At 39.3% G+C, this 22,702-nt stretch overlaps 1 protein-coding gene across 9 annotated transcripts in view; it reads right to left on the bottom strand.

Moving 5' to 3' along the window:
* The window catches only part of ABLIM2 (actin binding LIM protein family member 2), a 145,803-nt gene that overhangs the window by 67,240 nt on the left and 55,861 nt on the right, over positions 1–22,702 (bottom strand). For all 9 annotated transcript variants that reach the window (XM_080373468.1, XM_080373464.1, XM_080373466.1 and 6 more), the window contains exons 3-6: positions 21,162–21,345; positions 12,911–13,026; positions 7,959–8,085; positions 5,808–5,901 (exon numbers count right to left, since the gene is read on the bottom strand). In XM_080373468.1, coding sequence (XP_080229594.1) covers positions 5,808–5,901; positions 7,959–8,085; positions 12,911–13,026; positions 21,162–21,345 — 521 coding nt within the window. The remainder of the gene's footprint in view (positions 1–5,807; positions 5,902–7,958; positions 8,086–12,910; positions 13,027–21,161; positions 21,346–22,702) is intronic.

Below are 22,702 nucleotides of genomic sequence, written 5' to 3'. Positions count from 1 at the left end.
ATTAGGTGTATCTTTTCCAACAGTTTTCCTTCTTCTCTGGTGATGGGAGAAAACTGGCGTAGAGAGCAGTTTCTAACCAAAGATTAGTACTGACACTTGGATCCTTTTGCTGCTCTCACAGACTTTGCAAGGCTGCCCGTGCTACAGGAAACCCTTCGTTCGTATAGACGGAGCCGCTTTTAATGCATGTTTCAGCATTAATACCTATATTATAAGCTGCTCAAGTACCTTTCACACATCACTAGGTTTTGTTGTTAGTGAAACAGCAGGGTAACAGACATTTCAGAATGAACCATTCTTCCACACTGCAGGCAGAAATCTGTCCACCCTGCTGTAAAGAATTAGTCTCGTCTCTCTGCTATACCGAGACTTTTGCAAAGGGAAAGGCAAGATTTGCAAAGTAGATGTGGCTGCAAACAAAAGCAGCTCAACCCGAGGGCAAAGCAAAAAAACAAACTAAAAAAGAAAAATAAGATTCATGTTTTAATTAATAAGTCACTGAGGTATAAGTGGTAGTTAATTGACATATAAATTATTGATATTTTTTGTCTAATTCCTGTCTACTGCCTACTGCATTTGTTCCCTCATTTTAACGTAACATGTGGTTTCAACTAATAGATTTTTTTAAAAATATATTGATTATGATTTTCTAGACATTCACACATACACATAAACCAGAAAAATGTTAACTCTTTCTTCCACCACATACAGTGAGTGCTATGCTGTCATGTTAGGATGTCAGATCCAGGAGTCAGACCCATCATTATGTTCAGTAAGTGATACAGCTGCTTTCAGCAGCACCTGAATGACCCATTTACACCACAGCCACATAGCTGTAAATCATGGGACAGCTGCAGACAGAAGTTTCGTCAAGTGCTGAAAATACCCCTCAGCGCTTCCAGAAGCTGTTGGGTTACATGTAAATAAGCCCCAAGAGACTCTTCCAAAAGCATAACTTCCAATGTGCTACACTGACAACTTTTATTTACATGAAATTCAAAACAGCTAGCAGTGGCAGAGATCCAGCTTGTTCATCAGCTACCAGTATGGTTGGTCGTGGAAGCCTGCTATGAGGCAGCTCAGCCTGGCCATCACTGGGCTGCAGTTGCCTATCCAAGCAACTAACACTTGACACCCTCACAGCCTATACTGCATTTGCCTTCAGAACACCCCCAGGACGTTATCTCTGGATATGAAGACACCCTTTAACAACATAGGAAATCATCAGCTGGAACAGCAGGCAAGAAGAAACCCATCCCAGGGAAAATACTCTCTTTGGAAACAGTGGAAGGGGTTACTACCACTGCACAAGCTAGTGGTAGGGCATCATCTGGAGTACAATGCTCATCCACGCTGAGAGAAGGTGGCTCCAGCTGGGAATAGACAGTGAGAAGGTCCACCTGCATCACCAGAAGAGCCTGCAGCTGACTTTATAAGCAGAGAAGAATTTGGTTTGTTTAGTTTTGCAAAACAGAAGTTGAGAGGAACTGACTGTTCTCTATAATTTTTCCTTAGAGTTCATTAATTAAAGGAGAGAATATTAAACAAAAAAGGTAAAAATCAATGTGTATTCAAAGAATTAGTCACTATAAACAGACCGCTTTAAAATAGAGAGGTGCTGAAATTGACATGAAGTTTCTAAATATCAGATCTTAAGGAAATCCAGGAGGGGACAAGGAGTCATCACTGGCTGCCTCATAGCTCCTCCATGCACCTCAACAGCCTTCCAAGCCTCTGTGTGGCCTTTCATGAGGGAAGGACCAGAAGGCAGACAACACATCTCTGCCTCCTCCAAGCAAAACACAGCTAGAAGACTGATGAAAAAAACACAAAACAAATGCAAAGTGTTTTCTTGATAGAAAGGGTCTGTATTAGGCTCTGAATTATGATGTGAAATATAGTATATTTTAGGAAAAAAGCAATTACACTTACTTTTTTCTATTTTTATGACACCCTTATTAGCACAAATTGAGATTTTAATTAATAAATAACTGCTTGTGATAGAAAAAGAGAGAAAAAATAATTTTAGTGCCAAATGCAGAGAAATAGATTGCAACATGACAAAAGGGAAATGGCTGGTTATAAAAATCAACAGCTTGTTATTTTAAAATGTGTTTATTCTCTGTGTTATTGCAAGATTTTAGCTATTGATGGATTGGCCACAGAGCTACAGCATAACCACTAAAATAAACCCTTTTTCTCCCTAGAAGATTTCAATAGCACTGCGTTATAAGTTAAACTATAAAGTAAACTCCAGCCACCTTATGCTCCCCATTGAGGATGGTAGGATTATCAATATATATGGCCAGGAATAAAACATAGCAATTTCTAGGAGAGGACTGATACTGCATCAAACAGTCCTCTGTATGCTTCATGAGCAAAGCAAACCTTGCCCACAAAAGCACTGGTGGGCAGGCTTTTTGTAGAGAACAGCAAAATTGTTGCCTTTAAAAGCAATAGAAGAGTTCATGGTCTCCAATTAGCTGCTCAGCCCCTTTTGTAGCTTTTCCAGTACAAGTTCCCTGGGAGACTGGGGGCAAGCCAAGGTGGACTGGAGAAAAAGAAACAAGAAAAGAATTATAAACAGAGCTGTCCTATGTTTAAGCCCATTTACTACATGGAATGAATTTGGCCCTCAGAAAATGGGCTGAAGGAAGAATTTAAGTAACTAAATCATCATTGTATTTGGCTGGCAACTTACAAAAACAGCCATATTTTTGTAAGTTATCAGTAAGTCACACCAGTTGACTCTGCCTTCCTCCTCTGCTGAATAAACAGTTTAAACAAACAAGTGTTGGAAAGGGAGACAATATTATAAAATCTGGGCACGAAGTAATTGTAGAAGCAGCTGTCCTCCTGACATTATCACAGAAATCAGAGATGGAAAAAATCCTATTAGGTCATATAGTCCCTCCCTTTGTCATTGCAGGACTGTTCCCTAACGTAGATTTTCCAGTGCCTTGTCCAATCTTGTTTTAATACTATCTAAGTGATAGCTTCCAGCAGCTCCCTTGGGAGATTATTCCTCTGCCGAGTAAGTATTGCTGTCGAGACTTTCCCCACTGTAATAGCAATTTTCCCTATCATTTCTGTGTATCTCTAGATTATATCCAAGATGGTAAAAAGAAATACAGAAGTTTTGAAAAATGTTTCAGGATTCTAGACAATTGCACAAAAAAAATACATCCTACAACAAAACCCACCTTTTTTTTTTCCTTTTTTTTTTTTTTTTTTTTTTTACCTGTTGCACTTGTCAGGAGATATACAAACATATCAACAAGCTGGCCCATGACAAACACACACCAAGTCCTATACCAGACAGATGGAAAAGATCAGCCCCAATTCCAAGTCTTTCAAACAAGTCCTTTTGCTGCAGACAAACAACAAATGACTTAGCTACGTTAGCTACAGATACAGTCTCTGCGTTCTTTCAGATCTGTTTGCTTAGGTCATGACTTTGAGTCTAGCTTCCTAATGGAACGAGGAGTGCCTGCTGCCTCCTCATCTGACTGCTCTCCGCAGTCAGCACTGGAACTCAACAGCTATTTAAACTGATACCTTCCAGAGGTCCAAAGGCTCACGGAAACCACAGGCTGATAACCATGGAAGGAGCCTCATGCTGTGCGTCACCTCTTGACCATGCAAACAGGCAGTGGAAATGTAAAGAAAGCTTTTGAGATACTCAATGGTTAAACACAGGGGATGGGAGCTGGTGTTTGGGGAGACTTCATGAGGAACAAGACTTAGCATGGCAGCAGGATGCTAGGACACTGGACATGCACACGTATTCAAGCTTCATCAGTTTTGTTGCACACAAAACAAAGAATTGTTTTATACAATCTTATGGAAGAAGGTTATAGATCGTAAGTTTCCAGGTTGTTGTAACAAGCTTCCAGACATGAAATACCATTGCATTGTTCAAATTCATTGCCTGCTTCAAACTCAGTCCTATCTTTCCTGTTTTACACTATCTGAAATTGCTGGACTTTTACAGATTGCAAAAAATCCTTTCTCCTCATTTTTTTTTTAAAGGATTCAGAATTTTGCATCAGTATTTTTTCCACAGTTAAATGCCACAGACTTCAAAGTCACTCCCAGCCTGCATAAGTACCAAATTAAGAGACAAATGAGTGCTACAGCACTGTCAGCAGAGCAACACTGAGGGAGAGGAGGGTAGCACACATACACTAACCAAAAACGTCATCTAGAACTACAGCGACGTACGTAAAATTCCTACAACAGCTTTAAAGAATTAACTTTTCTCAAGTTTGCTATTGGTCCACCTATAATAAAAACAAGGAACTCTCCTCCTTTTTTTAGTTCAGTAAGCTTTCACTAAAGCAGTTAGAAGAAACAGATACAGCCTTTCGTGCCCCCAGGTCCCACAAATCCAACTCAGTACTGTTACTATGCTATTTTTTTTTCCTTTTCATCATCCATAGAGATATTAAGGACCCAGTTCTTAATCACATCACACCACATGCTATCATTTAACCATACCGTGGGTAAAATACTACCAAATAAAAAGAGTATTTTTGTACAGATATTTCAAGGCAAGAACCAGAACAGAAAACCACAATATTGTGAAGTCAACAGCCAGTACAGAAACTGGAGGCTGTTCTTCCCCCATGTATCAATCAATCCCTGTAACCTGCTATGAGTAAGTGCACCCAAAATTTGCTATATTTTTGACCATGGCACTCCTCTCTGCATTCACCTCTTTCTTAATCACATCAAACCTAAGTTAGTTTCACCTTCAAAGCCCACGTGCTCTTACTACCTTTCATTCAGTCTCAAAGGCTGACATCTCTGAAAACATGTAGCAGCTTCCACTTGTCCCTCCTACATTTCTGAAAAGTTTTTAATGTTTTCTTCTGTTTTGCCTCTCCCACTTGAGAGCCGCCTATAGAAGTGAGAAAGCTGTCTTTATGCTCTTTCAAATCCCTCATTAGAAGTCTGTTTTCTGAGATGTCTGTAAAAACATCTGATAACAGAAAAGCATCCCATGCCTAACCTTAACACCACATCATGTCATCTAGTATGGACCCAAGTTTCTTTCCGCTTGCTTCTCAGTTCTTACCTAGCTATAATTGTCCACCATTTGGACATGCTTTGTACAACCCCTAGCAGATCTTTGTCTGGTGGAAGTCCTTTGGGACTTCTCCTGGCTTTTTTAACTGATGAAGAGAAAGAAGTGAACTGAGAAACCTGGGGAACCTCTTCCTAACTGCAGTACTGCTAAGGCTTCACAAAATACAGGGAAAAGGCAGAAAGAAAAAAGTGACTAACAGATGTCACCGATAAGGTAACAATACACATAGATCCAAGGATAAATTCCATTCAAATCAAAGGAAATATATTAATTTCCAACCCTGGCTCAGTTATGTGGAAAACTCTTTTTCATAAAGCATAAACATGCACCTACGCTAAACAGCCCCCTTGCTTTTTAGAACAAACTAAAAAAAAAAATATCCCCCCAACATAGCCCATTTCTGGGTGCAAAAATACATTTCAAATGATTCACTTTACTTTTTCAACAGCTTCATCCTAACTCTGGGGAACATAACACAGGATCAAAAAGCAGAAATTACAAAGACATTTTGCTAAGTATTAATACAATTTTTTAGGGAGTGTGTGTATTATCAAGTCATTAACAGAAGAAAAAAAAAGAATTATAAAGTTCCTAGTATTTCATAAAAGTAACATCAAACTGTTGCATTAACACTCATTTGTGAGCATACGACTGTACCCAAAAGAGCAAGTCTCTTTGTATACCTTGAGATGTTTGAATGACAAGTTCTCCTTACCTCTAGCACTCTTCCTGTGATATACTTTTCACAATTGTCACATCTGATACCAAACTTTGCATGATAGTCTGTTTCACAGTATGGAATGCCATCCCTAGGGAAAAACAACAGGCCATACAGATACTTTACATAGGCTTACAGGTTTAATGGGAGATTATACAGCTAGAATTTCTTAATGCTTCAACACTTCATAAAGCATTTACAGGCTTTCCCACCTCCAAAATACCTGTATTTATTAATTTTGTAAAGAACTGAATAGTTAATGAACTATTCTGGCCCTTCCGAGTCTACCACAATCCCACTTTCCTGCTTTGTCGCTGAATTCAGCCATCGCCTCTCCCCTTGTTGCAACACCTGGTTTCTGAGACACTCACACACACCATTTGTTTTGATAGTGTTACTCATTAACTTCTTCCACATTTCCCTCTTTTTGAAAAAAAAGTTATTCCTACATATTATTCTTTCCCTCCTCTTTACTTATAATCTAATTAATCTAATGTATGTATAATCTAATATATATATATATATAAAATCTGATCTTTTAGCTTAAACTGCACAGAGTAATTTCTCAAATGAGTATCTTGACTGTAAACCGAGTTTTGATTAACATTTAAATCTACTGACATTGTGGACTGGACTTGCTTACAGACAGTCTTGGGAACCTGCTCCACAGAAGTCAGTAATGACTGTGAGACCTCAGCCCCAGCAGCAGAAGAGATCTCGCAGTATGTTCCTGCATGACGTGAACAGTTATTTCACCACCACAAGTGATTTAAGATAAGGTACAATTTAAAAATATGAAGGATAAAACCAGGAGTCTCGGCTTTACTGGTCACAACCAGTACACTTGGGCCATTGCTCTGAAATGAACCTATTTGTTTTACATGCAGATCACAATTTTATGGAGTTTTACACTTAGACCATTAAACCGATGAACGAAAATAAATTGCTCTAGAAGAAGCTGGAGAGACTACTTCTGTTTCAAAGTGCAAGTTAAACACAGTTAAATGTTTAATGTGCTATGCTAAAACAGCCTATGAACAGACAGATTTATTAGCAGGGGCATGATTTTATTGGACATTTCCCTGCAGAAACACAAAAATTAATTTTATAGCATACAAGTTGGATTGCTCAGAAACGAACCTGTAAGTTATCATAACAATTAATTTAATTAATTGAAGCCAGGATGTTTCTTCTCTTGAGTTATTTTGTTTGGCATTTAGCTTTTTTAAAGAGAGGATTTAACAACAGCTATATCTTTACAATTTATGGGTATTTCATTATTAAATAACAAGGAAAAAATGCACTGTACCAAACATGTAGCAGAGTAGCACAACATCTGAGATAAGGCAAACCCTTATTTAAGAACACCCTTTTATTAAATATTGTTTCTGCAGTGCAAGCTGTGAAATTAAATGTTATACTTGTGTTAATCTAAATTCAAGAGAATTGCTGAAAGTCAGTGGGACACCAGCTCTGAAACTCCATCATCTCTGGGCACTGATGATTGAGTTACTTAGCTGTTTAGGAAAATTTCATCATATCAACACACTTCTCTGAAGCAGAAATTACTCCCAGGTGCCTTGGCTGGTGAAAGCCCTGTATCTCACCCAATTGATATGAGTGTTGACATGGGACTTGGTCTGTGTGTGTGCTTTGTGCTGTCTCTTATTGCTGTCATCACATTCAGTCCAAATCTGAGAGCATGAGGGTCTGGATCAGCGCAAAAGCATGGTATGTACCTACTTAATGAACTTCTTCAGAACATTTTTGCTTATGTGAAGCACATGGAAAGGATAACATCTGCTTGTTCACATTACAGCATCACATACAGAAAAATCAAACACAGACAACTCAGGGCGTGTCTATGGGGCTTTGAAGCATATTCCACCATTGCGTTTCTATAGCATAGCTGCTTTGTCAAGTCCCACTCCAGCTAAACGGAAAAATTCAACTTCTACTTTTCTTAATTTGATTTTTTTCTGCTTTAAATTTTTTAATACAATTTAGGCGATAATTTAGATAATAATCTCTAATCTTTTATGTATCCCCCAACTATACATAAACAAAAGCTAATGGATATGCAATGCTAAATTAATTACTTTGTATTAAAAGAATGCTGAAAACAAGTGAAAATGCTCCTCAACTTACTTGCTGATGTACTCTGCATTCAGTAGCTTGCCGCATGTATCACACTTAAAACAGCCCAAGTGCCAGTGTTTGTCCAAGGCAACCAATGACTGACCATTTTTTATTTCTGAACCACAGCCCCCACAATCTGCAAGAGAAAAATCCAATACGAGTGAATCACACGCTTTAGATGGTCACACAACAATACTGGTTACTGCAGTACAAGGATTCACCTGTGTCCTACTAACAGCCCACTGATGGCTGCTCACTGCAGGATGACAGGTGGTGCTGCCCTAATATTGCCCTAACATTACTGGAAGATAAGAATCATTCAAAGAAAAAAACTAGTAACTTAGGTCTCCTAGTGCCTCTAGGTTTTATCTTCATTAATTTACACTTTGGTTAGAAGATACAAAGTTTTGCTGATTAAGCTTTCAAGAATTGCAAATTGGGCCAATAAAACTGATTAAAAAGTCCTAAAAGTCATGAGATGAAAGCAAGTAACTGATTCTTCATATTAGATATTGTTTCTGGGTCTGAAAGATTTCCTTATTATTCCAAAATTCTTTTTGCAACTATGAAAAAAACTAAGCTCAAATTTTGACATGAAATTCTGTAACAGGAAAAATACACCACTACTTAAGAGGCATTACTAATTCCTGAGTAGTAGTGACATTGCAGTATGTGAAAGTGATGGCTAGCTACACATTTATTATTTATAGAAATTCACATATATGAAGATCCAAAAAGTGGTAACAAAAATTAAACGCAAAACATGTCATAACTAGGTAACATAGGCTAGGCTATGTTGGTTAAATAGGCTATACGTGAACTAGCTACACTCCCCAGAAAAAATAATTAAGGACAAGACTTTTGGGGGGATTTGGTTGCTTTTTGATATTTTTTTTTTTAATCACGGATGCTTTTGACTATGCTAGTAAAAGCCAGATCTAGTCTCATTTCCACACCAACAGTCCACCAGCAAGGACCTTGTTTAGAGATGCTACATAGACAAGGGATTTGAATGTGGTTCTCTGTGTCCTAAATGAATCCTCTCATACCCTACAAGGTCCGGCTCTCTTTCACTCTTCACTGTAGATCCATGCCTATGTATAATTTTCTTACAAAAAGTTAAAATAGTCAGAATATGTGGAAAAATAGGTATAAGTATCAGTAATAAACTGATTCTAGTATCAATCTCTCAGTAACCCTTCTAATCTAGTATCATTAGATCTTCCATCTTACGTGAAATCATATATTTTTTTTTTTAGGAATTCTTCATGTATACCAACAATCTGCTAGGAAAAGACAAACTCTGAAAGGCACTTGAAGAGTCATTTAAAGATGTCAGAAGAGAAAAAAAACCCCGATGTCTTGCATGGAAGAGAAAGATACACAAAACCATAAAAAAGATACATCTAGTTATTAAGAACTCCAAACACAGGATCTCATTAAAACAGTTAAACAGTTCTCTTAAAAACTCTGATTTAAGACTATTTAGTTGGTTACGTGACCCTAATGAGACACTCTGTTAGTGCAATTTTAAATGCCTCATTTCTGAGCACACAACAATAAAGAACAGTTCTTATTTTCCTTTAGTGGATTTGGAATGGATTAAGGGAGTAATAATATGTCTCTCTAATGTCGCCAGTAAAGCACCAATATGTGGAAACAAGCCCAGCACAAAAGCACGTGCACCACAGATCAGAACATTTGAGTTTTGCTAACAAAAAAGAACATTTGTGTGTGTGCCTGGATTTAGTCCCACAAGAGAAGAAATGCTGCAGTATTCTGCAGTATCTATTCTTCAACTGCAATCAGAAATTTGTGATCTCCTCTGCACCAGGGGTTCATCTGGTAATCTAATTTAATCTCACTGGTTGAGGGTTTCTTTCACAAACTCAATACAACACTTTCTGCTCAAATGTCATTCACCTTTCATCTGGTTTAAGCTCGGGTGGGCAGAAACGCAGCATTTGGCGAGCTACTTTTCTGTTCCCAACTGCTGTTTTCTCTGTTAAATTCCAGATAATTAAAAACAAACATTGTGGTTGCTATGCCAACAGTGCCTACTGATGTGACGTCCTTGTCTTCCTGTCTTGGATGCAGCATCCTTTGGTGACTCACCTGATTTCAACCAATAACTCTGCAGAACCCATCAATTTGCTGCTACATGTTGAAATTCTTCCCTGAGTGCTCTCTTTCCACATCAACACTGCCACAAGAGGTTTTCAAAGCTAGTATTTTATAAATGAAATAAAACGAGTAGGTAGAGGTATTTATATAATAATAAAAAAATCAAGGACTCAGGCAAAGAGCAAATATTTGACATTCTTCCTTTCTTCCAAATGTAATACATAAAGGAGATCAGAACTGAAGCTGGAGTATGAAAATAGAACCGGCTCAGAGGGGACAGCGATGTTGGGAGCTCAGTGAGTCCCATGAGATCTCTTGAAAGCATTCTTGAGCTCAAGTCAGAGATAAATGGGCCGACAAATAACGCACATAGTATGTATCAGGCAGTTCTGAGCCAGGAGCATAACCAGCGTAACAGCAGGTTATTATTATGTATTACTTGGTCCTTGACTCAGCTTACTTGGAGTCACATATTTTTGTGCACTACTGTTCTTTAATAAAAAGAATTGTTCGTTTAAAACATTAAGGTCTTTTCTAAGAAGACTGTTGCTAAAACAAGGAGACACTCCATGTATTGCTTTGTGTAATATGTAGCATAGCTACAGCCAGCCAGCCTGGATTTTCAATTTTCCAGTTCAACCAAGATGTCTCTGCTTGTTCATTCCTGAAACACTGGTTCTAGCCTGAGGATGAGATGCTTAGAAAGCAGCTGCAATTACATATTGCTCTTTCACAAAGTATGTATTAATTAATTAATTAATAAAATTAATGTTTCCCAAATTCTTTATTACCTTTTTAGATATTTCATTAATTTTCTCTGAATTGGCATTGGTTAGGCTCTTACATATCCCGCTATGTATACATGCACGCACTTCCACGTATTTGTGGCTGCAGTGCTTGCCATTGACCCATCAAAGCTCTACTCCCCACACCAAGGAGGGATTATACCATTGCTATCCAATTTCCTGAGCTCCATGACCTCCACAGCTCTGGGCCAGCTGGGTGCTGCACATCACTATGAAATCAGAAGATGCCGGCCTGCAGCTGGACTGCAAGCCATGGGGAAATGGAGTAAGGAAGAGGTAAGAGACTATAGTCTACACAGGTATGTTTGTCTGGGATCCTTGCAACATCATGGCACAATTTACTTGCAGGCCAGGTATGGACTTGAGTTTGCCCTTTGAGAAGCCATTTTGTCTATCAGCTCAACCCCATCACGACATAGTTTGAAAAGCAGAGCTGGCTATAGTCTCAGGTGGAGGTGAGATCAAATTCCTTTAGAAGTCTACAGTGTGGCAGATATCACCCACGTTTGAACCCAGACTCTTGACCAATTCCACTGAAACCTACAGACTTCATCAATTTAAAGCAGACCTGTGTTTGAGGTTTAAATATGTTTGAGACTTTTTTTCGGAGAAAAGCTAAACTTCTGTTTTCCAAGCTCAGGCTTTGCCACAAAGATATGCTTCCAGTACTGTTTCCCTTTGAGACAAGTGGTTTGCTGAGGTTTGCAGGTACCTGTGCACTCCGGAGACTTGGCACAGTGACCTGAAAGTTCTGGGGAAATGCAATACCAGAAAAACTCTCCATGGTGGGTTGGTGTGTACAGAGAAAGGGGATGTAAATACATAAAAGGATTATGTAATCACAGGTAATCAAATGAAGTTCTGTCCGTACTCTATGAGGCAAATAATGTCCATTAAAAGCAAAGGCACTTTTCCCATATGACAGGGGACAAAGAGATGATAGGATGATAGGCCATTAAAATATGGACCTGCAAATGCAGCCAGCCAAGATGGCTGAAGATGATCCATCTCTGAAATGGAGAGATGGATCATCTTCATGATGAGAAGATGCACCTAAGAGAAAGGGCCGTCCCCTTCCCAATGCCATTCTCTTTTGGGAAGGGAGGAACCAGCATAGCTTCTCTCACTACATTCCCGCAGCAGCTTTTGCTGACAAACTGGAGAAAGCAGATGGTGAAAACTTCTCTAGAGGGAGGGCTGGGGGGAGAAAACACCAAAAAAAGGAGAGATTTCTCCCTGAAGTGGGCTGGATTCCTTATATACAAAGACAAGCAGTCTATGGGGCCCTTCCTCAGCCATGCCGAATCCAGCCCGATGCAATGCGACAGTGTGGTAGTCACTACAAGTATTTCCATCTTTGCTGTTTAACTGAATTGCTGTGGCTGTGTAATTACATAAAGGTAGTGGTTGACTCTCAAAGCATGGCAGCTCCTTGGGAACAAACCAGCCGAGGAACAGAATTCAGAGCCACAATGCCACTCTATGACCTGCTACAAAAAAGGCGGTATGAAAAGACCACATTTCTTCTCTGCAGTGTTTGTATCTTCTGATAGTACACTATGGTACTGAGGTCAAGGCAAATAACCCCCTGGTCACATTGCATACATTAACCCTTCCTGTGTAGTATTTCGCCACACAGTCATGTTACTGATATTTTCTGAAGCAATACTGGAACACTCACAAAATATTAAATTTCATTTTATTTTAGCTGGAATTGGACTATGTCCTCAAAAATATTAACATCTATATCACACTTTTCTCCAAATAATTCAATTTACTCCAGTATTAGTCAAATGTTTTGAGAGTTTCTTCGTATTGTTAACCCGATAATGGCACCACTTGTGTTTCTTAGTATCAGACTTTCTCAGAGAACCACCACATACTTTTTCACATGACTACATTGTATTTCTCAACACCTTCTATGCAGCATAGTGGTAGAAGTACCAGTTACAAGTACTGCTGCAAAATTTTGTTCTTTAAACTTGCACAGACTAAGAAGTACCACAGCAAAGGGTAGAAACCCCTACTTACTTCGCAGGTTCTGTACAGGGAAAGAGCTGGTGCTGCTGGAAGGGGGCAGGGAGCATTTCTGGCAGATGCACTCCTTCCCATTGAAAGTCACCCGGTCGCCTGCAGGGAAAGGCAGCCTACAACAGAGGAAATAAAAGTGAACAGGTTACAGACTCACACCTTTATCAAAATGGAGTATCCTTCCATAAAGGAACTGATCATTACTCTGGTTTCTTTTTCTTTGCTTGCCCACTTCTCATTCATGATTTTTCAGCTACTTGGAGGCTAAAGTATCAAAGGGACATATCAAATAGACAATTGCAAAAGCAGATGTTACAGCTACTTAGGAAAAAAAAAATATTCTCAAGATACAAAACCACACTGAGCACTCAAGTCCAAATCCTTGTGTATCTAAGAAATGTAGTATTAGCAAGGGTTGATCACTAACAGGATCAGTTACAGAATAAAAATAAAAGTCACATTAGAGGGATAAGTTACAGGCAAATGCAGCTGCTTTTATGTTCTGAAAATGCTGCATGAATGATGACTTTTACACATTAAAAAAACAGCACTTGTCCTCCCAACTTTGATCATATCAAAGTTCTCCTCTTAATTTACATGCTTAGAAAGGAAAAGTTGGTGAAGTCTCATATGAGAAAACCTATCCCAGTTATAAAACTCAAAGCGTCTACATTACTTGTTTGCTCTACTCAACAGCTCTCCTTACACTTAATTAAATCCTTCCTTTTTATCAATGTCCTTAAAACAACAAACTTTGTGCAGTGAACTTTCTTGTCTGGGCACAGAAACTGCTGATGTTGGTTTTTTTCTCTAGGCTGAGCAGATGGGCAAATCACTTCATAATTCAGCAAAGGATGATGAGGATGTAGAAACACATTTAACTCCACCTAAAGCTCATGTCCACCTAAATCCCAAGTAAGCTATCAAAATATGGCTAAGTGGGGCAGAAACATAACACAGGCCTTCTGCCTCGTGGTGATTTCCATGTGATTAAATAATCTCATTAACATTTCATCAAAACTCTGCATGACATGCCCCCACAAACACTATCAGATTCATACCAGGTTTAGAGGTTGTCTTCACTACAAAAGCTGCACAGATACCTCTGGCTAAGCATAAACGTTATTTTCTTCCCTAAGCCACCCGAGTGGCTTAGTCTACAGGTGTTGCATTTAAAAGAAAACTTTAATTACTTAAAATGAGAGCAAAAGCAATGCTGTCCCTTGTTTCTAAATAATGCTACTAAAATCTATTTTAAACCAGCTATAAGTGTTCAATCCATTTTGGATCATAGGCAATACTTTAAAAATCATGAGGACAACAGAGACTTCAAGTATTTTAGGATCTTTGAATATCCAATAATGAATTCTGCTTTTCACCTTTCCTTTTTTCCCTTCACTAATGACTTTATACTCCAAATACTTGCCGGCTACCCTCTTACTTACCTAAAGTTAAGATAAGGAAAAATATTTTAGGCAAATAGCCTTTAAAATTGTCTTGCTCTTTGACACAAGTAAATGCTCCATGTGTGATTCTGGTACAAACAGGCCCAACACCATGTTAGTACAGATCCAGGAGTCCTAAATTTCCATCTGTTCAAACAGGATTTTCTACCATGAGTTTTACTCAATAAACTGATCAGAAGACGACAACACTGTCTGGTATAACAGAGAGGACGTGATGGAGCCACGCTCCAGTGAGCGGCAGGTCTGTCCCATCTTGCAGCAATCTCCCGTGTTACATATCAAAAACCCCAAAAACGTTCTTTTTAGGTTGTAACTGTTATTTACAACAGATTTTTACACTGCTCGAAGTCATGAAGCCTTTTAATGTATGGAATAAAGAGTTTCATGAACATCACAGAACAGGTGAGGTTGGAAAGGACCTCTGGAGGTCATCTTGTCCAGCCCAGAAGTTTATTCAAATGTACATTTGAATACAACTTAGTAAATGTGATGTGATACACATCTATATAGATAATTAATATGTATGGCTAATTACCAAAAACTGTCTCAAAAATGGGGTGACATACTTTAAACGCTGTCCTAGTTTTCTAGTGCCAATGTGAAAGAAACCATTTAATCCTGTTTTCATTTTAACAAAATCTTACAAAATCAAGTCTAGAACTTAGCACTATTGATTGACCTGGAACAGTACAAGCCAAGGAATTTCACCTGTTCCAGAACTGAGATAAGAACTTGTAGTTGATCTCCTATGTGTTTTTAAGAAGGCATCTCATCTTCATTTACACTGATAGACTTATTATGACCACCGGTAATCTGCTCCAAATTAACCCCCCCAAAAAATGGTAACCTGCTCCACAGATACAACCACACAACTACACAGCCATACAATACCCTGACATCGTTCACTGTTAAGCATGGTTGCATGCCCTGGCAGGATATTACCATCAGAGATGTTTTGCCATAGTCTTTCTTGAGACCAAGACTGGGACTTGACTAACGACCCAGCTGCACTCTCATGAGATGTCTCGGTAAAATGGCAGTCTTTGAGCTGTTCATAATCCTGGAGATGATGATGTACTAGAAGCCATGAATGACAGATACGCTGCTCTGAAGAATGACCTCAACTACAGAACATTCTTGTATCTAGTATATAAGCAGAAATAGCCAGAGGGATGGTTAATGTATTTTTTTGACTTGATAACAAAATAACAAAAATCCAGCTGAACTTCCAGCCGAATACAGAAGCCCATCTCAAACAGATGCACGAAGCATCAAGTGAAGTAGGAGGGACTGATCGCTTTGAATTTGCTCATCTACACTAGGCAATTAGCCAATCTGAAAAAAAATAAGTTGATACTCGAAGAGAAGAATAGGATAATTGATCTCCTATGGCACAAAGACAGAGCTGGGTAGATGACAGCCCCAAAACATACCAAAGCTCATAGGCACCACACCATGCCATTGAGCCTCAGAGGGAAGGGCCACAGGAGCCCATAAACATATCTTACTTGGTTTATTTGTTAAGAGCTTAGTAATTGATTTCAGGCCCTTCCATTTGGAGGGGAAAGGGCAACAAGTTCAATTCTCTGTTAAGTTTTCCACATCCGCAAGATACCTTGCTCTAAAAAAACAGGGAAATCCTCCTTGGAAGCAGTTCACCCAAAGGCATAGGCAGACATTTCCTTCCCTCGCTGGAGACAATCAGGTCTCGGAGTTTGCTTCACTATCTTATTCACTGGGAATCCAGAATTTGTACACAGCACATTTGCCAGTATTTCTGTAACATCTGACCTCTCCTTTTCACAAGCAGCCGTGCTGAAGGATTTCAACGCTGCCAGTACAAGTGAAGGCACAACAGAAGGTGGTAACAGTCAGCTAACAAGGTTTCAGTTTCTGAGATCTTTAACTTGTGAGCAGGACTATATATAGCATTGTAGGCTAAAAGCAGCATATCTGCCTTTGAATACAATGACATCTCACCACCAGTTACCCACTGAACATTGCTAGGTATGGGTTTTAATTAACTGCTAATCCTTTTAAAAATATTCAGCGTGATTTTCACAGTTGGATAATCTATTTTTAAAATGAGAATTAAGAGCATCTTTAAAGCGACTCTCTGAAATGACTTGTAGGATTTTAATACTTCTGTGATTCATTTCCCAATGAATTTTGTTTTATCCATCTGCCTAGAATATTTGTAAACCCAGAAATGACTGGAGCTCACCAACAAAGTTATATTGTAAAACATCAAACCATCATCAGCCTAAACCAGGGGAACTGTGTGTTGACACTAAAAGGTCTGGTCCTGTTCTTGTCCCTCTCTGCACCATGCCTCAACCTGTGCAGCTGTGGGCAAGACATTCAAGCTTTCTGGGCCAAAAGAAAATATTCCATTTTTTTCAGAGCAGATGGATCGCCTTCTGTTGCTGACCTGACTGTGGCTGAACAGTCAACTAAATTTCATACAAGAAAATTAACAGAAGCATATGGTCAGGGTTGTGGGGAGCGCAAAGCTATTCATTTCAGTAGCAGAATGCAGTTACACTGGGTCAGTTGTAATATCAGACTGCAACCTAAGGACCTACAGGATCAAATTCTGCTCTGACTTGTACCTCGTACAATCACATCCCTCAAGGTTGCTCCATAGGAACAAATTTGACCCAGGGTGTTAAACCTGATAATACAAAGTAGACATTACTTGCTATCTAATGATTACATGAATTTCAGTAAGGACAAATGCTAAGTCCTGCACCCAGGGAGGAATAACCCCGTGCACCAGTGCACCTTGGAGGTCAATCAGCTGGAAAGCATAAAAAGATGTAGCGGTCCTGGTGGACACCATGTTGAACATGAGTCAGTGGCGTCCCTGCGACAGAGGCAGCCAACTGCATCCTGGGCTGCATTAGTGTAGACAGCAGGTCCAGGGGTGTGATCTTCCCCTCTGTTCATTGTTTGAGAGACCACATCTGGAGCAGTGTGTACTATTTTGGGTTCCTCTGGACAAGGTTTACTGGAGGGAGACCAGTGGTGGTTGTTAGGTTCAGAACTGGATAGACCACAGGACGCACAGTCAGGGTACAAAAGAGATGGACTTGTTCAGTCTCAAAATGCTCAGGGGAGATCTTACTGACATCTAAAACTACTCGATGACATGTATATGAAATTGGAGCCATGGACTTTTCAAAGGTACAGAGTGAAAGGACAAGAGGCAGCAGACATAAACTGGAACATGGGAAATGTCAACTGAATACAAGGAAAAAAAACATTACCATGAGCGTGCTCAAATGCTGGAACAGGCTGTCCAGAGAATCTGTGGGATCTCCATCCTTGGAAATATTTTAAATTAATGCTGTCAGCAGCCTGCTCAAACTGGACTTGCTTTGAGCCAGGAGCTGGACCACAGGAACCCCACAGATCCCTTCCATCTTACATGACTCTAGGGTATAGGTATACTCCACATGTAAACCTGAAGAGCATCACAGCAAAGCTCCTTTGTTCAGGGAGCACCATATATTGATAAATATATTTAGTTTAGAATCAAAATGCCAAGAAAAACTCATTTCATTCTGATTTCAAAACTTTGGCCTTAACATCCAGATGAAGGCTGCTTCGTGAGATGCTTCAAGTAGTACTCAGTGCTGCCTAAGTGGGAACCAAATTCTCTCAAAATTCAGCAGCACTAAAAAAAGCAATTTAAAAGGTTTAGGATATTTGAAAAGTCTGACACAATTGCTACATTTCAGAGTTAACTGAATTTCAACATCTAATTTCCAGTATTGTCTTAATTTCTCATGGCATACATAAACAAAAGCTCTCAGGTTCTTTCTAGAAATAGCAGTGTTACACATACAACTATAAAGTCCTTTGCTGAAACAAACAAAAAAAATCCGTTTTCTGCATTTTTTATATTAAACTGCCTGGACACAGTTAATTACCTTCTTGAAGGTAAGAGAAATACAAGTGGATTGAGAGAAGTTTTAGATCTGGGTTTGGCACAAAACCACTTGAAGAACATGTGTGCAGGGGCAAGAGGCAGTTACATTATCCACTTCTACGTGGCACATACTCAACTTCTGTCAATACACTGTTTCAATTTCCTAAGTTCAGACAAAACATAGAACTTAGATATCCAAATTCTGCAATGCATAGATGAACCTGTTTAGTTATCAACTCAGAACATATGTGCTAATCTATCCCCCAGGTAAGAGTCAAACTGCCGTTCTCTCTTCATCACGTATGTGTCACAAGAAGCTGTATTTTTTCAACTTTTAATTAAAAGAATAATGAAATTAAAGGGATAACGATTATAAGCATTCCTCCAACCCGGTGAATAAACAACCCCACACACTTAAGCAATTTTTATATTAACCCATAAAACCAAACCCCAGATTTTTGATACCCTATGCACACACAGCCCATCAGTAACATTGAAATCACAGAGTCTATGTACAGTAGAACATTACGTGGACCATACATCTGATATATGCTTAATACATTTATATAACTTATTAACACTATCACAGGTATGATGATTACCCATGTCTTTCTGAAAGACTCAGTTTCCTGCCCTTGCCCACCCTGCATAAAGGCACAAAGTCTTGTCCCCGACACCCACACAAGAACTATGTGCACAATTTTAATAAAACTCAGCTTCTATTGCTACAGGTAGCCTTAATTTTCTCCCTCTCCCTATTTGACTTTTACAAACACATGAAACTTTTGGAGGAAATGTCTTTGGCAGCACCCCGGAGGACACAGCCCCTTCCAATTAATGAAGCTGCAAGAATAAGGTTGCTCATTTACTTCCTGGGAATTCAGACTAAGCAGTTAATCTGCACCATTTTTCAATCTATTTTGTTATTCTTCTACTCATTCCTAGTTCTAGGCATTATCATCCCAAAACCCAACAGCAGAAAACAAGTTTCACTGGACTATGAACAGCACTGGAAGATGGAACTAAGCCCTCAATCCTTATGCCAGCAGAGCAAACATGCAATTAAAACTTGATTTTGTTTAAGAACCACCTGGTCAATGAAAGACAGAGCAAAACAATCACATAGGACAATATAGCATACTGTACTTTTAATAGTTTTTCTCTGAATACTAATTCATTTTTTTTTGCACTTTGACCTGTGGCAGCCCTGGACAATAGCATCTGAGTCCCAAGGGATGCCCAAGGATGAGCTGGATTTCTGACACACAAGCTTTTTCAGAGAGGAGGGCAGCAGTTTATCAATGCAGTGCAGAGGGCACCAGGGAATACAGCTCTTTTCTGTGACACTGGGCCACGTGGCATTCAAAAGTAGCAGTATCAGGAGGTCCAGAAAATGACTGGGCTTGCAGTACTGGCATTTTCCCACTGCTCCAGCTAGCTGTATGCACATTAGATTTTCCACTGATTTTACCATATGAAGCAATGTACACTTCCCACCAGCTTCTATTCAAATCTTGTCTTCTCTCAAAGTAAGAACAAAAACGAGTTGCTACTGTCACTGGTTTACTATTCAATGTACAAACAGTTTAAAAATCTTACTTCAGCAGCCATAGAAATACCGGTTATAGAAGTGCTTACTTAAAGCACCTGATGATCCTGCAGCATCCTGGAGACCCGTGTCATGGGTGCAAAGCCTGCCAGTGATTGCCTGCTGAAGCTGGTAAGAGCCTTGCTGGATTTCCATGAGAGCAGGATCAGCCCCGCTGTCAGGCAGTCACCACCTCTCAAGTTCACACTGCTCTAGAAGTCAGATTAAAATCTGGCTATAAAAGGCAGTATCAAATGCAGTTTGCATGACCAGCCGACTGCCTCGGACTGTGTGCTTTGGCCAATTATTTAAGGTTTCTGTCCGTCTGTAAGAAATAAGGACAGAAATGGTACTCCTGACTCTTCCCACCAAAGAAAATGCCAAGGTAGAGGGCTTTACAATCCTGTACCTGAAACCAAACTGCTATATTTTTTTGCCTTTTAATAATATTATTTTTTTAAGCAAATAAACAAGTTCTTTTTCTTCTTAAACCACATCTATTTATAGTCAATCCACCTTATTTTTACTAAGGATATCACTCCAGGAAATAAATGCTGATGATGTTTAGATAGGACACAATTTCCCATAAAAAAACTAAATTATATCTGGCTTGCAAAAACTGGGGTAGTTGAAGCAGTGCTGATTTAAAGCCATTGAGGACCTGCCCCAGTGTTTTCACTACAAACAGATGACAGGATTCTTCTGTTGTTCTGCACTACAAGTCAGTGTTACAACCCCCCTGGGAGACACTAATTGAATCCTGCTAGTCAACAGGCCATTAGTTGGCTCTGATGAAGACAACATGAATTTGTGTTACTCTAAGGAAAGTAACAGAAGCAAATGAGGGTCTCTCTACTGAAGTTTTAGATAATGGCAATTAGAAACAGTGAAATAGCTTTTAATCCAACTATTTAGCTATACAGAAGGTTAGGGACCGTCTCTGATTTATTTTTTTTTTTAGTATGAAATATTATTGTATCAGGAACTTAATTTTGAAAAGCTTTAGCTTGTCTTCAGTACACATTGCATTTGTAGCATATTCTAGTGAGTATTCTCACTGTATTGCAATTCAGCTCACCTGAATTGTTAGATACTTAATAAATAGTTTAGTCGTTCACTCAGAATTTGCTTGCCTTTTTTTCTATTTTTTTAACTCTGCTACTTTTTAAGGAGTGGATAGTAGAGGACAGAACAACTATTTTTTTTTTCCCCATCTATAGGCTATAAGTCTAATTGAAACACAACTTCATGTAGAAAACATACCTGCAGACAGCACACACAAAACAGTCTGGGTGATAGGTTTTGCCCAGTGCTGAGACCACTTCTCCCTCAATGAATTCATCACAACTGAAGCACCGTGTGCCATAGAGTCTCTGGTAGTCCAAAGTACAGATGTAGTCTCCCTGTCTCACGAAAAATCCTCCTTGAGCCAGGTCACATCCACAAGCTGCAGGAAGAGAAAAGGCAGATTCAGAAGGCTGGAAAAGCAAGGCTCACTCTCTAAGACAATGCTGATTTTTCAACCTATGACCAGTATGGCTCCTAGTGGAGTATTTAAGCACTTCTGAAAAACACTTTTACAGTAAATTACATTAGTGATGTATTTTATACACTAATAGTTTGGATTTATTCCATGTAAAAATATTAACCTCAGTGCAGAGGCTGCTAGCACAGATACATCTTCAGGACTTGAGTTCAGGGCTATCACACACAACATCCATCATATTTACTAAGTTAAATGAAATGCATAAAGGGTATAAACCTTCAAAATCTAAAGCACCAACATTACTAAGAAACATCTCTGACAGATTACAATTGTCTGATACTTCTCCTGGACACAAATGTGGTTAAAATACTGCTCCCTCTAAACATGTGGTCCGATGAGCATGGCAACTGCTGTAAACTTCCACAAGTTTACAAGATCCTTTTTTTAAATCAGATCTTACATTGACCTGATTAACATCACTCACCAAGCATGAACTGGAGGGATCTCCAGAACCACTTGCTCCTATCAAAAGCAGAGGTTTTAATCTTATCTGTCATTTGTATATTTTAAGTGAAATCTGTAGGAAAGGGTTAAAGTTGATTAACCACAGGCTTGTGAGATTTTTCAGGGGCGTTCTCCACTGAAGCTGGGATAAAGCTAGGCTGGCATTTTGAGAACACGTAATATGGGAAAGGAGAGATACAACACTACGTATGGCTGAAGTCATACAGGAGTAGACAGAGATGTACAAGATGATCCTCACCCATGTTGACCAGGATCTTTGAAAACAGACTTGAATTGATTTGTAAGAACTGGGATTCAAAACGGTGATTCTGCTGCTGTCCTGACTACTACTTTAAGTCATAGCACCACACTTGTTACTATGTACTTCTGCTCCTGTGGTTGTGCCGCTAGGGAAGCACTTCCAGTAGCAAATGGTGCTTCCAGTCAAACAACACTGAACAGATGACTGCGGCAGTGTCACTACTCGCATGCAGCACACAGAAGAGTGGGAATTTTGCTATCAAATTTGGGTTGTATGTACAAAACACTGCAGAGCTCCACAGTGCCTTGGTCTAAAAATAGCAGAGGTACCTAAGCGTTTAAAGTTAACACTGAGATTTTTGCTTAGGAACCTGAGAGTCCACAGGCACTTTGGGTTTTGAACATAAAGCCTCGCAACTCACACCAAAGCCTGTCTGCAATGCCAGAATCAGTCAGCTGGCTTATAAACTATGAGAAATGATTCCAGGAGGCATCCTCAAGGCACAAAATAATACATACTCGCAGCACAGAAACCCCAGGCAAGCACAGGATC

This window comes from Falco punctatus (genome assembly GCF_963210335.1).
Source record: "Falco punctatus genome assembly, chromosome: 1".
In the NCBI taxonomy this organism is placed as follows: Eukaryota; Metazoa; Chordata; class Aves; order Falconiformes; family Falconidae; genus Falco; species Falco punctatus.
The sequence above is the reverse complement of the archived record's forward strand: the minus strand, read 5'-3'. Positions and strand labels throughout refer to the sequence as shown.